At 38.8% G+C, this 16,077-nt stretch overlaps 1 protein-coding gene across 6 annotated transcripts in view; it reads right to left on the bottom strand.

Moving 5' to 3' along the window:
• BANK1 (B cell scaffold protein with ankyrin repeats 1) overlaps positions 1 to 7,044 on the bottom strand; it is a 167,027-nt gene extending 159,983 nt beyond the window's left edge. For 5 of the 6 annotated variants that reach the window (XM_056349050.1, XM_056349059.1, XM_056349068.1 and 2 more), the window contains exon 1: positions 6,904 to 7,044. In XM_056349050.1, coding sequence (XP_056205025.1) covers positions 6,904 to 6,916 — 13 coding nt within the window. In that variant the 5' untranslated portion in view covers positions 6,917 to 7,044. The remainder of the gene's footprint in view (positions 1 to 6,903) is intronic. The other variant, XM_056349091.1, reaches the window with a different exon arrangement.
• Between the last annotated feature and the right edge of the window lie 9,033 nt (positions 7,045 to 16,077).

The following is a 16,077-nucleotide window of genomic DNA, read 5'->3' as shown; positions in this document are numbered from 1 at the left end:
CAGCTATTAAGTCACTTGAATGATGAGATAGGTGTTTTCCTTGTGGTTTTAAGAGGTTTTGCTAAATAGAGTAAGATGGAGAACCTTGTAAGAATGTACTCTCCTCATTCCTTCCAAATTCTTTACCCTAAAGTCATGTGCAAAATCAGGAAACTGCTAGAACATGTTTCACAAGGGTAAAGAGAAGAACAATAAATGCATACAGGACCTATGGACTTCAGAGCTACAAGAAAACTTTTCTTCCTCTAAAATAAAGGAATGAAGAAATAAAGACACCTACTAAAATATTCTATTGGAAAAGGGGGAAGATATTTGCAGTTCTTTTCTTCAGCTATGAAAACCCACAAGATTCAGCAACTCACTTGAAGTTTACCAGTACATACAGAGAGAAAAATACAAAACTTGAGAAAAGATATTGCATTTCAGCTTCACAGCCTTACATTAATTGTGTCTAGCTCTTAAACAGAAGCAACAGCAGTTATGAAAATCCCTATTCCCTTTTTCTAAAGAACATCCTTAGGCATATACAGACATAAGCACATCACATTTACCACACACAAATGAAAAATTTAAAATGCCAAGTCACCAATGAAGTTTTAACAATTTTTCACCCTTTTTTTATTTGCTTTTCTTTTTTGATTTCCTTATTTGAACAGTGTATTTAACAATAATAATAATGAAGTATTGCAGTATGAATCTGTACTTGATATAATCATAGAACTCAGAAATAAAACTATAAGGTAGTATACATCAAGACAGCTGGACATGCTACAGACAGCATTTCCAAGAGAAGCTCACTACTCTTAGTATCTGAGGAACCCACTACTGCACTGACCACTGGAAAGGTGGAACATACACTTGTAAAACCATCTCCTTTCATCTCAGCATCCTTTAAGAGCTTCTCTAGACAGGAAAGCTAAGCCCTGCACTGCACATTACAAACCACCACTATGTCCAAACTCTGCATAGATGCTCAAAGACTGCAAAGAGTTGAATAGGCTTTGAAAATAGGTTTGTTTTTTTCAGTTAAAAGCAAACATTACTATTACTACTATTTATATATTTATTTTTACTTAGTAATAAGGGTCCTGGGTTTGTAGCACTAAGACATTCCTACCTTGGGTAACATTCCTAGTTTTCTATGTCATTCCTAGACAAGCTGTTTAATTTAGGACGTATTATCTTTCTTCCTTTTTAAAAAATATTATCATAGTCTTAAAGAGAGTAATTCAGCACCAAGACAACAAGTTTCAATGGACCATCATAAATACCAAAAAGATCAAAATCTTTCTGTGCAGCATCCCACCCAAGGGAATTCCTATTGCTACAACTATCATATTCTTTATCTAGATTTAGTTTTGGGTCTATCTGCACAGCAAAGAACTGCTGTACAAAGACTCACCCTTTGGGTTTTTGCACACTATTACAGCACCCTGAACATTTGACTCTTTCTACCCTCACCAGAACTACGTTTTCTTTGCTTAAAATAGTATGGGACCTATAATTAAGTGTATTCACAACAATTCTTGCTCTGACCTGACAGAAGACACAAATGTATCTTCTACATGTGCCCCAACATTAACAATAGTTTTCCAGCATTCTACATACACATAAGAGAGCTACAACTCTACCAATCATGTTTAAGTCAGTTTTTATAAACAGACAGCAGAAGCAAGTAATAATAAATGAATAAATAAATCTATTTTTATCCTTTTCGTGTTTTGTTTCCCCACAGGTTGAAAGGTACTGCCCTGAAAGTTCTCATGCAGCTGATCAGTTAACATTTACTACAGACCTGCATATTTTCACTATCTGCATTACCTATCCAAGATTTTACTTTCAAAAGACTGAGTACTCACAAACACACCTGTGGTAAAATGCAACAGTAATTCCTAAGTATTTTGAAAAGAAATCCCAAGTATTTCAAAGAAGGTAAACAAACAGGCTTTTAAAAAACATGGACATTTAAGAAAATCTATTCATGGACTGTCTGTCCCACATTTTCAAAAAAGCTCGTCTCCTGAAAATAATGGGAACTACTTGGCACTACATGCTCTTAAAAAACCTTGGCATCTTTTCAATAACATCTGTCACTTATATTTTTGAACTACACTGATACTACCTTCATGATCAAAAAGGAAGAAGCTTTCCTTTCCTAATTGCAATATACATTACTGTGTACTTCAGGGTTAAAATACTCTGAATCAATGCTCAGATGGTATACTAGTAAAACATTGCTCTCTGATGAAAGTATCACTGAATGCAGATATTCCAAATTGTCTATACTCAGACAGTAACTGTATTTCCTATAGGTGTTTTGAGGTCTCATTCACCATAAAAGCAATTTCAAGATACTGCTAAAATGATTTATACTTACTGTTGTAAATTCGTTTTTAATAGCATGTAATATTTGGCAATAATGAAGCATCATTAGTTGGCAATTGGTCATATAATAAAAATGACTGCTCATCACCCCTAAGTTTACAAGGAGCAATGAAACATAGCCACAAACTGAAGCTATTTATAATCTCCTGTATAAAGTAGCAAGTTATTTACAGCTGTTAAGCATGTGATCTGAAAGCAAAACAGTGCTTTCCAGACTCAGCTATACCTCTGCTTGAACTATCTCAACATCAAAAATGTGTAAGCCTTAATTGTACACAAAGACTCACAAAAACATTGAAAAATAAAGTAATGATGGGGACTGCTTAAGACTAGTTTGCTTTAACTGGCAGGCCTGCAATTGCATCAAATTATACTCTGTGGCTTAGTACAACGACTCGCTTTCTTACTATGCAGGGAGCCAATAAACTCTAAATAATAATCAATATTATCACATGAAATAGGTCCTAGTTTAAAATTTAGATCCTGGTATTTGTGACTCTTATCATCTTCACAGTGGTTTCAAAATGCCTAGATATTTAAAATAACATTCTGAACTTACTACTTTTGTTTACATTTAATAAAACCTAGCTGTTTATCACAGATCACATTGTAATAGTCTGATTTTAATTTATACAAAAGGTTAAGTCAACTTTATTTTTTAATGATAGCCAGAAATGACTGGACCTTCCAGGAGGATATAATTATATCACAAGCTATTGCTGCTGTTTGCATTGTGGCACTTAAGCTTACTAGAGGAGTTAAAACATTCTTTATTACCTACAAGCAAGTATATAAGCTAACCTAATGCTCAAAGACCAGCTTCAAAAGATACACAGACAAGAAAATAGGGACACTTGGACACAAACATTCTTCTTTTCAGAAACTGAGATTACTGCTTTTCCACCATTACTGTGGCATCAGTGATAGAATTTTTCAAATGTGAGTGGTCAATTGCTTGCATGCAAACTTCAGTAATCACTGCTTGGAAGAGAAGGGAGACCAGAGAGGATTATCATTAGGAAAATGCCTTAGAATCAACTTTTGAACTTGAATCAGCAACCCAACACTTCTGAGGACAAATGGTAGCTTTGTATTAATCATAAGGTACTTGAGTTTCAAAGCTTAATGGATCCATTTTTCTTCTTCCTTACGCAATGTATTTTTAAAATATCAAAATCTAGTTTCTAGCCACCACTCGCCTGAAAATGGTGTGCCTGGAGTACACACCGGAATAATTTCTTTACCCACAGTGAAGATCTCTATTTATACATTCTAAGGAGACAGATTTCAGCTTTAAAATATCTGAATATTATATCTTTGTTTCTCACTGCAGAAATACCAAAATGTTTCATCAATAACAAAAAATAGGAACTTCCTTTCAGAATAATAAGACTGTAAACAGATGACAGTATCTTTTTGCAGTACGGGCTTCTTTGACACTCAAATTACTAATACATTATTGGTAGTAATATTAATTATTCATATTATGATGTTATTGCTGAATATGCTTCAAAGTTCCACCACTAGACCCCTTAGATTTTGAATCAAGTCATGGTCTGAGACCTATTTTGTCCCTGAAAGTGAAAGGGTTTAAAATTTTTTAAGGCTATTAAAAATTCAAGTGATCCCCAATTCTCAGGAAAAACAAAAGTCAAGTATTAGTTGTGTCTATTCACAGGCCAGATTCCCTCACAGAACATCTGTCATGTAAACACTGCCCCAAAAACAATTGGATGCACAGAAATGTACATCATGTAAATAAAAGAGTTCACAATGGAAGACCTCAGTGCTGGTATTTATGTTCATAAGTATGGAGAGGAGTGACAACTCAAACACAGCATAGCCATTTGCAAGTTATACTGCCACTACCTCCTACCTCAAGTGAAGACAGATGTCATCAAGGATCATGCATAATGGATATTTTATTTCTACTAGGTACAGCATGTTTAATGGAATTTGCATAAAGGAGTTTATCTAGGCTACAGTTTCCTACAAAGTACTGACAAATAACAAGTTTGTCCCTCACATCAAGTATCCCAAACAGGTTTCAGATTTGTGCTAGACAAATCCACCCAAATTTGGGCAACCCACCCAAAGCAACTTCAATACCTCACAGCTAGTGTTTCATCAGGAGAAAACAGACCTCTTCTCACTGTGGAAAGAAAGGTTTGGTGCCACAGTAAAACTGCAATAAAGGGGTCTATGCACTGAGGACCCAGGTGACTGAGGCTTGTGCAGAGCAATACATGAAAAAAAAATGACAGAGACAGATGACGACAGAGTAGAAGGCCAGCATATTCACTGCTGGATGAACCTACAGTTAGTTGTTTCCCTGCCAATGTGTGGAACTGGCTGCCAGCAGCTGGGAAACTAGACATCCCTCTTTGGTGCCCTTATGTATTTGCTCAGCAATTACTCCAACAATTTCACATGCATACTCTGAGCTTGACTGCCTTTATTCAACAAAAACCAGACTTTATAAACTGGATGTCCCCAGGCCATGCACAATTCTATACCATCATTTATACAAAATGATCACTAAGCAAACGTTTGATTATCAGAATACAACTGACCAGTCACATCTAGAAATATGTTTGCCTAATAACTGGGATAGTACATGCATATTTAGAAATGCTGTTAAACATGTGGTTTTGCTCATGCATACTACTTTTTTCTTTAAAGAACTGTGAAATACTGCGAGTCTAGATAGAAAATCCTACCTGTCAAAGGCTAGGTAGTAGTAAAACAACTACATCCATTTTACAACCAGCCTTGGGCAGAAATCAAAGCAGTCCTGAATTTTGGCATTTTATCTAAAGCGAATGTATTACGCAACAGTTGGGAAAATCACTTTGCCTTTCCTCTCTAGTGTTTTCATCTGTATAATGAGAGTAGTAGGTAAAGGTGGGTTGCAATGCTAACGTCATTAGAATGCTGCATTTGATAATTAATATATTATATGGTTACTTTGATGTTATAAAAGGATATAAAATATTAGTTACTCTGAAAAAACCTGCCTTGACATCTGAAGTAGTCATTTAAAATGGTGAACCAGAACAGTAAACCAATGCATTGAGTCACCTTTGCAGAGTCAAGCTTTCAGATCTCTCTTTCTTGATTCCTCATTCATAAAGAAAGGATAAAACATCGTCCCATCTAATGGAGGAGTCACAAAGGTAAAGCTGAGCTCCCTGTTGCAAGCATGTCAAACCTCTAGCATCTAGCTGCACATCTTTCATTTCCCCTTTAATAAGTGCCCAGCTTTGCTGTCACTGGTTTGATTTATGTGTTGCTGAGCCTTGCAAACGCACATGAAGAAAACAGGAGCAGTAAATACACAGTATTTCTGTGAATAAGGAAACATGACTGGGAAGAATGAACACAGGGACATGGAGTCAGGGCTTTCTGGTTCTGATTCAGGACTGCCTCTGTTTTACACATGACCTTCGTAAGTCATTTATCTTTTCATCAATTTTTTTTCACCAGTAAATGGGATGATAATACAGCCCAATACTACCAAGGGACTAATGGAAGGTACAGTAACAGTTTTGAGGAACACAAGATAACATGACAAACACCCATAAAAACATAAATAAGGAAATGAGTATTTTTGTACAATGTCTAGCAAGGTTTTACTGTATGGTATAAAATAAGGCTGGATCCTGAATGCTGAAAGACTGGAAAAGGATGATCAGTTTTTAATTAATACCATAGCATATGATTAGCCAGTTGAGACTATCCCAGAGTGAATATACAGGTAAGACAGAATTAACATTGCTCATACAACTTTTATTCTTTCATGTCCTAACTTTCCAGTGCCAGACTTCCTGCTCTTCAGAAAAGTTACGTTCTGTACTGCAAGACAGTAATAGGCGCATTGAATACTACTTGGAATTCAGGGTTATTTTCAAGGAAAAGTTATCTAAAACTGCCTTGAGGTACCAGGACCAGCTACCTCAATAAAAGCTCTGGCATAATTTGTCATGAAAACTGGTAACATAAGCTGAAATACCAAAAGGAAAAAAAAATTTTTTTTGGACCAGCCATGCTAACTGGGTATGCACCCAATAAGCACGCAGCCTTATCAAGAAAAAGCAGATAATACCTCAGGTAGGTTTCTCCACGCACCAACGTGACACTTGGACGACAACCTGAGGAAGCCAAGGCACTTCCCGGGGAGCAGCGCACCCCATTTCTCCACAGGAACCTCACTGCCACACCACCGCCACCGCCCCTCACCGACACCCCGCCAGCAGCCCCAGAGGAAACCACCGCACCTGCTCCCGCGGGCATGCCCTCCTGCTCGCCGACTCCTCACCCACGAGGCCTACCTGGGCACGGCTCTGGCCGGGCCGCAGCCCAGCCCAACCCGACCCGACCCACCTCCGCTCGCCCCCGTGCGGGCTGGTGGCTGTGGCGGGGCGGCCCCCGGGCCCTGCGCCAACGGCTGAGGCAGCGGGCGGGACGGGCGCGCGCCCACCCTCACACCCCCGCCCAGCCCCCCCGCCCCTCACCGACCTGCCGGCCGCATGGCGCCGCCGCCGCTCCTCGCTCGGCCCCGGGTCAGAGCGCGCTGTCCCGGCCGCTGAGGTTGCCGCCTCCGGGCCGGAAACGTGGGGCCGCCCCCGGCTCCTCCCGGCCATGGGGCTCCGCTGCCCGCGCCGCCCCCCCCATATTCCCGCCGGCGGGCAGCGCCTGCGCCCGGCTCTTGGTGGGAAGGGTGAGGGGACCCCGGCAGTACGCCCCCCGCCCCCGCCTCCCTCATTAGACGCCGGTCGAGAGCCCTCGGCCGTCGAGGTTGGTGGGATGCGGAGAGAAAATGAGAAGGCAGGTGAGCCTCTCTAGCTCCGCAGAGAGTTGGGTTTAGTGCGCTGCTGCAGCAGGGACCCCAGGTCACCCCAGGGACCCGCCGCCTTGCACAGAAAGCCCGAGGGCGGAGGGCACCTGGGCAATAGTCCCCAGAGATCTCTGTCGTAGTATGGCAGTCCCTGTGCCCTGCTGGCAAGGTGGCGTGATGCAGCGTTGACTTAGTATCTCTGTGATAACTGTGCCATATATTTATTTTTTAATGTGGCACAGAAGAGAACCAAAATGTAAAGAAGTAAGATGAAGTAGCCAATGAGAGAGACTGCAAGCACCAGCTCACTGCTGTGCTGTCTGCAAAATTTAGTCAGGAGCCATCGATCAAGGTAGCATCTTTCAAGTTCAAAATAAAGGTTTGACCTACCACGAGGAGCCGGAGTTGCCCTTTAAAATAGGACTGCAGGAAAACTGAAAGTACTTTCTGGAAGAAAGAAGTGTTGAGCTGGTGTCCAAAGGAAGCAAAGCTTAACCAACTGCACTTTATGCATGAGTATGTGCTTCTCGGCCATCTGAACATCCTGAAGTGTTCCCCTTCCCTACCAGAACTTTAATGCCTTGTGACTGATTTTGTTGAAATTTATCAAAGGTTTTAAGAGATCTCAAAGGTGAAGTGGCTAAGTATAAGTTTCAGGAAGATGGGTGTCCAAAATAGAGGAGACAAATGTGCAGCTCTGCCTGAAGGAAAGGCTGCAGGGTGAACTTCAAGCAGTATTAGAGAAAGGAAAATCCACATAGAGGCAGTCTTTAAACCTTCCGTTTGCTATCAGCCACAAACCACACAGCTGCAGGAAGCTGGACTTCAGTCAAAGAACTACTTCTGTAAAGCCCTTGCACGCTTCAGGGCCTGTGTCCAACTGAAATATGTAAAAAACTGAACCATCGTGAGCTGTTCCTGTTTCTCTTCTTGCACAGGTAGATGATACTTGGTTTTTTATTTGGTATGTGGGGTTTTTTTAGCGGGGTTGGGGTGGGTCAGTATGCTTTTGCTAATGAGTGGGTAGTTTTGGTGAATTTCTGGCCTGGCCTACCACACAGAGGAAACGAGAAAACCTCTAGCTACGTATATGCAGGTGTTGTGGTTTAACCCCGGCCAGCAACCAAGCACCACACAGTCACTCGCTCACTCCCCCCCTTACCCAGAGGGATGGGGATGAGAATCAGAAAGGAACGTAAAACTTGAGAGTTGAGATAAGGACAATTTAATAGGTAAAGCAAAAGCTACATGAGCAAGCAAAGCATCACAAGGAATTCATTCACCACTTGCCACGGGCAGGCAGGTGTTCAGTCATCCCCAGGGAAGCAGGGCTCCATCACACATAATGGTTACTTGGGAAGGCAAACACCATGATGCTGGATGTCCCCCCCTTCCTTCTTCTTCCCCCAGCTGATATACACAGCATGATGTTCTGTGGTGTGGAATATCCCTTTGGCTAGTTCAGGTCAGCTGTCCCAGCTGTGTCCCCGCCCAACTTCTTGTGTTCCTCCAGCCCTCTCCCTGGCAGAGGGACTTAGTATCAACATTACCAAGCAACAACTAAAAACATCAGTGTCCTATCAGCATTGTTCTTACACCAAATCAAAAACACACCACTGCACCAGCTAAGAAGAAAATTATCCCAGCTGAAACCAGGACGACAGGAAAAATCCAAACTAGAACCAATTGTGTCAATCTACAGATGCATCAGGAGGGGCCTGGAATACCTCCCATTGTTCCTTTCTGCTCATTTTTCCCTTCATGTTCCATTCATTGAAGTGACAAGTATCTCAACAATACTTCATTCCAGTACTGTATTTTTAGACACAAGGGATGCAGCACTAGAGCGTCAATAGTCTTGAGTCGTGAGCGGGATGAACAGGTATGAGATATAATTGAAGAACCAATATGTCAAAGTTAAACATTTGGAAATATTGTATCTGACTATTTTGCCAAGACAATAATGATTTCTGCTTCTTAAAAGACAGATTAGATAATGTGGTTGGAAGCAGTTGGGATGATTTAGCAGTCTGAAGATGGTCTTCACTGTAGGAATAAGAATTCAGAAAAATAGAAAAGATAATTAATATAAATGTATTTAAAAATAAAAATAACGAAAATGAAGCTTGGAACTCTGTTATTCTACTAAACCGAAGCAAAACTAGTTTTCACTGGGTGTTACGATGAGGGGCAAAATGGAATTGTGATAAGCCAGTTCTTTACATTTTGAGAAGAAATAAAAGTAATCCAGCACTGTGGAAATGAGTCCTAAAAGGAAGAATAAGGTTTGTCCTACTCATATTTTTAAACCAAGAACAGGCAGGCTTCTACTAGTCATAGAAAGATTAGCCATCGGCAGAGTCCAAAAGCAAGAAGCTCTGCTCCACATGGAGGCCTTGCTGGAACATTGGTCAATGCGTATGGCACACACGGAGGCTTGCAATGGTATGAGCAAAATGTTTGTTCTCATCTGGGGGGAAGAAGGAACTGTGGTGCTATGTGTAGGATGATCTGGATAAGGCTGGAAGGGGACCACCTAGGACAGGTTACTGAGAAGATGAAGACAGAGATGGAACATAATGTAGGAGCTGTGTTGTTAGATCACAGTTTAAAGGAGGATAAAACTTGGAGGGGATTGTAGCAGTTTTAAGGAGGACTGCTTGGTGTAGTGTAAATCATTTGTCATGGTACATGCACTTTAACCCCTATCTGATGATGATTAGGCTGGATGTGTTGGGTCTGTGCTTTTAGTTGAATCTGATTCAGCCTTTGCTACTGAGCTGAACTAGTGTTCACTTGAATATGGTTTTCCTGAGCTATGGTGCTGCCACCACAGCTTTTGAGACAGTGATACTGGCCTGTCTGGGACAACAATAAGAACAACAGAGGTAACAGTGAGTGTGGTGCTGGTCAGCTGGACCATTTGCAACTCAAGATAGTATTAGGCATAGGAAGGCCTACAACCAGCAGCCTTATTTTTAAGAACAAAGGAGGGTTATTGCCATCAGTTTATACTTCTTCCTATACCAGCCCAGTTATGAAGGTTTTCTCTGATGGGGTGTAATGTCTGCATGTGACTAGATATTACTGCCAATGCCATTTCCAGCAAATACTCCTGCTGACAAAATAACTTTACTGTGAAGTCTCTCATGTTGAGGTCTTCTCTACAAGCCCAGCAGAAGAATTAGGTTTCCCCAGTTCTTTAGCTTCCTAATCACTGCACTTTGTATGTGTCATAAATTCAAGGAATTTATAATTCACACTGGATGTGTAAGAACACTCACTGTTTCTAGGCAAGGACAAACTAGTTAAATTATTAAGCAACCTCAGTACTTGTCATGCAGCAGTGCTATATGAGAGGGAAAACAAACAGAAAACCCATGTTAAAACATGAAGAACATGTCTTGGGAATTACGTCAGTGTTGTGTCCAAGTTGTCTGGGTGTGCTTGATATGAATTTCAAGCTTCAATTTTAATAAATTTACTTCAAGTATAAGCTTACCTCCAAAGGTCCTAGATTCGTGGCACTAATTTGGGGATAATTATATACTTCTAGAATGCTTTTTAGCTTTGGTTTCTCACTGATATTCTCAGAACTGATTTCTTATTAATACTGGTTTTCTTTTTCCTTTAATGAATATACTGCTGTTATTGAAATAGTGGCTTCTGGACTGGATATAATTAATATTCAATACATTGCCAGTATAATTTCATGCATATATTACACATTTGTTTCCTACAGATCTGCTAAATTTGGAACAGCTTTTTCTCTATTGAAGAGGCTGAAGTAGTCTTGGAAGATTTATTCACAGTTCATTATAAACTCTTAATTTTATCTGCAGCTTTCATTGTAAAATTCACTGATAATATTTCTAGGTTATACAACAATGAAAATAATATATATATAATCACTAATACAAGCAGTTGGGACTATTGCATTTTGCAGGATACTATTTGGTTTTGTATTTTAACGGGGGTCTGCATATATGTGGGGTTTTTTAGATACATGCTGTCATCATGTTAGTTTATCTGCTTGTGCACACAGATACTTCATTTCAGACGTTACTATAGGAATTAACATGGAATTAGCTGAGTGTCCACTCTCGTTAAGTCTAATGGAAAAAAAGAAGAAACTAAGTATGTGATATATTTCTAAATATTGGTTAAATCTTATGAAGGGATATCAAAGCGTTAAGAATGTAACTCAGTTTGTATGATAGCTTTCAAGGAAGCAAGAAAATAGTGCTTGAGACCTTCGTTTTGTTACTTAAGTTAATGCCTGCTAAAATAATAATAAAGAAGATCTAGAAGGGAAGATGAATCCAAAAGAAAATGTTACTGTATACAGTAACACTATCAGTTAAGGAAAAAATGGGTCAAGTGAGACAAATTTAATAGCTTCTTTCTCTAGTACCATTATGATTAAATTGGCTAATGACACAGGTGAAATATAAGAGAATATAAAATAGGTGCCCTGGAACATAAAAGCACTGCCAGTATGTCATAAAAATTGTGTCATTCTTTAATTTCATTCTTAAATAAAAAAAAAAAATCTATTGCCTTCCATAGGGTCCTTGGTGGTCACAACAGGGTTTTATGTAGTTTTGAAGAAATTCAGATACATTATACATCTGTGTGGATTTAAAGAAAAAAAGTCTCTTCACAGGTGTAACAGAGCAGAAATGAAATTCTTCCCCCCCCAGAATAGAATCCCATGTACCTGTTATTGTGATTTAATTTTTGCTATGCATGTACATGTCACATCAGTCCTCATAGATTAAGGATTACTTCAGTGGTAACAAACTGAATTAATGCATGTTGTGATTAGAAATCAGTTCAAATACTGGTTATAGCATAAGAAAGTCAATGCCACAATATAATGCTATATAGCAAACTGCTCTTACATACTTAGGAAGGTAATACCTGATGTGTCTTGTCTATGCCTTATGGTAATTGTTGGTAAAGATGAATTTTTAATGTCTGCCATCATGGTTGTTTTATACCTTTATTTGGAAATCTGTATTGAAGAACTACACTGCTAATAAATCACTTGATGCAGTGCCCCACAGGATGCTAGTAAAACTGAGATTGAATTGATTTGGACTCAAATCCTACTAGATAGACAACAGAGTGGCTTATGGATTATAAGTAAAGCTTGGTCATAAATGAACTGCTGGTTTGTCTTCCCATATGCAACCTCTAACAAAGGAATGACTGGAAAGACAATTAATAGTTGTTGAAGTCAGTTCAGATCCCCAGTAGCAGAATTCAGTGTTTCTTCGCTTCACTGAAAGTGTAACTGGATGCATACATACTGGATTTGTTAGACCTAGATTACTCACAGTCTTTGGCCTGTATTCTTGGCTGATGCAAGTCAGGTTTATTCCCTGTTCACTCTTCTCAAAGTCTATGGACATACCTTCCTATACATCACTCTTTCTTCCTTTCTATCATATTGTATGTTCTTTTCAAATTAGTAAAATATCTGCTAATATGTTTAGCGAAGTAGCGACTGCTTGAATGACAAAGGAGTGATGCTTGGCTCCTCTTTAAAAGCAATTGTTAAGAATGGTCTGGAAGATAAAGGAAGGGGACATTTGGATTGCATTCTTGAAAAATAGCTAATGTATGTGTTGTGAACAGGGAAGGACTAATTTAAAACAATTTAATAGGACTGTAGCAACATGTGGAGGTTTAAAACCAATGAGGCTATTGATTTCAATGTTTGGGATTGGAAAGAGAGCTATCCAAGAATGAAACCAGAGCAAAGGTGATGCATAGTTCCTGACCAATAGTCAGCACTTGCTTTTTATTGATTGCATGTGCCTTAGAGACTAAGGTAACATTATTTTCTTCTCAGTAGCCCATGTAACATTATGCAGTCCTGACAACTGATTCATTGAGGACTATTTGTAATTTTTAAGAAAACCATTATTGTACTGTAATGGTTTGTTAAAACAATAATGATTTACAGCCTCTTCCTGTTAATTTAATAATGTGCATACCTTTGACCGTGGACTACAGAATTAATGTAATCCAGATTATAGGCATTATTCTTCAAGTAAGAAATTCCTTTTCATATAAAACTGAAGTATTATGAAGAAACCAATAACATGTCTATTAAAGAATATTTTCTAATAGCATGAAGTTTAAGTACTTTGTGATAGTCTTCAAAGACACCTTGTCAGGTGGCAAATGAATTGTAAAGAACCTTTCACTGGAATGATCTTACTCACTTTTTAATTGGAATTACTCAAAATGAGGTTGTACAAAACACTTCCTTCAAAATGAACAGCTCAGTCCTGTCAGAATAGAAGAAATAGACCATGTGACTTAAGAGTTTTTTGCTGAAATTGTAGTCTAATTTGCCAATATTTTACTTTTTAACTAATGAGAAAAATCTAACAGTTCCTGTTGCAGAAGCAATTTCAGCATACATTACCTTGCCATTTGCCTGCAGTTAACTACTTGCAAAGATACAATTCTTTTTCATATTTGCCTCAGCTTGAGGTTTCACAGGGCTTTTTTAAAGCTTTTTTTAAAAAATAACTGATAAATGTAACATAGACATTTTTTTTCTCAGTGTCCTTTTTCCTCTTACTAATTTCATATCACGGAAATACAACTTTATAGCATAGACCACTGTGCAAAAACTGTCAGTAAGGTCCCATGAGAAAAAACATTATTTAAAATACATAGTGATGCAAGTTTACAGAATAGAAACAAAAGATTAGCAGCAGAGAATAAAAAAATAAATAGAAAAACTGTTCACCACCAGAGTGGACAGTTTACAAGATTAAGAAATAGTATTTCAAAACTCAAATAGAGGTGGATTTGGCCTGCTGTATTTCAGAGATCTGTGGTAACTACCTGCTAATTCATACTCTGTAATATTCTAAAATTTTATTATACTAAGAAGCAGATGATTATGAAGAGATTCATTGAAGTGTAATTACCATAATGTTCAAAATAACTGCCAAGAGCCAATTGATAATCCTAGTTATTGAGCCACAAATTGTGGGGGAAAAATATGCTGTGATTTTAGACTACCCAAATTAAATATTCTGTTTGATAACACCTCAGTCTACTAATAATCACGTCTCTCAGAAGCCCTTCCATCCCCAAATTTCAGTTCTGAGAGGTGATAATTTTAGTTGTACATACTGCACAAACTGGTTTTGTCTTGTGCTAGGTAGAGAGGGAGATGTAGGTTTAACCCAAAAATATCTATGACCAGTCTTTTCCCCCATGACATACCTGCAGGAGCAGCTTAATGCTTGGCTCTTCTCATAAAGGAAAGTATGTTAATCTCAAGGAATTATGTTTCTTTTCTAGATTGTTTGTTTGTAGGTCATGTTGAACTCTTTTGTTTTGTTTTCTCCAAAATATTATTGTACCGAGGAAATAAAATTCAGACAGCAACTTTAGATCCACATTTAAAAATATATAGTTTTTGTATCCTATGTGGGTTGTTACTCCTTTTCTCACTTTGTTGAAAGTTGTCTTTTGAATTCTGATCTCCTAGCTCACAGTCTCACTACATACAAATCATCATACTTCCAGATGCGTCACAAATATTATTTAGTTTATCATCTCCTTGCCCATATGAGATTGGAAACTGTTTATCTCAGTTCTATTAAATCTGTTGAGGCTGGATTATTTCAGTACTTTAGGGAAAAAAAGTGAATAGGTTTTTAGGAGTGCAGAACGTGGAAGAGAGGGAGATCTGAAAGAAACACAACTCATACTTTGTTTGGTCCCACATCTGCTGTGGTGGAGATGCAGCAAAGCCAGTATGCATGTGACTCATTTGCCTCTGTCCTGGAGTGAAGGCGTTCAGACAGTCTGTCAGGTAACTGGGACTCCCAGCCACCCAGAAATGACTCCCCAGCGCCTGAGGCAGGAGGGAGGGCTTGTTTGATCCTGCTGGCATTGTTTTACACATAAAAGGGGCAGAACAAAGACTGAATTTTAAGAGAGGCTGACTGACTTTGCACCATGTAGCCTGGTATCGCTATTTTAGGCTTTGTAGCTTGATAGAGACAGGGAGAAAATATAGCATTGAAAGCAACTCTTAAGAGTTGCATGTTCGGCATACACTATGCATTTTTTTATTTTTACTTTTTAAAGTGCCCATAAGTAGGTGGGTGCTTGCAAAATGGGACAGCATGATGAGAACGACTGTTAATATCAAACATGCTTTATATGCAGTAGCTTTGCTAAAAGTTGTATTTCAAAAATGACTTTTTTCTTCCTCTGTTTTATAGGAGTTGTGATATATTACCATAATCAGTTTGGTAACTGTCCAAAAGTCCAGTTTAGAAACCTCGTATTGGTAAATAATTTCCTCCCCTTTTTATAAACTTTTTTTTCCTGACATTATCTGTCCCTCTATGGGTAAATGAGCACATATCCAAGAGGTGGCCTGAACATTTTTAAAAGCCCATCAGAAGAGCAGGAGAGGTGCTCAGTCGGTAATGCTTTTGTACATTCAGCGTCTTGTAGCAAGCAGAACCCAACAGAACCTGGCATTTTTGGGAGCTGTGAAGCTCTGGGTAGCACTGATCCATTTTGGCGGGCACATAATAACATCTTAATATACTTTTTATTGGAAAATAAAAGCGAGATAATTTTCTGTCTGAATATATAATGTATGAATGACTGCTTTTGAGACACTGATACATAAATTATAGATAGCCTTTCAGATTCTGCACTATGTATTATTAATTAAAAACTAAAGATCTTCTACATCCAAGTTACACCCTGATATCTAGGCCACTGGAGAACACATTATAGCATTGGGTACTATATAACCCAGACAGAATGCAATAAAATGCTGCCTTTTTGTTGTTTAT

Source organism: Falco biarmicus, chromosome 1 (genome assembly GCF_023638135.1).
Source record: "Falco biarmicus isolate bFalBia1 chromosome 1, bFalBia1.pri, whole genome shotgun sequence".
Taxonomy (NCBI): Eukaryota; Metazoa; Chordata; class Aves; order Falconiformes; family Falconidae; genus Falco; species Falco biarmicus.
This window is presented reverse-complemented; position numbering and strand designations above follow the sequence as displayed.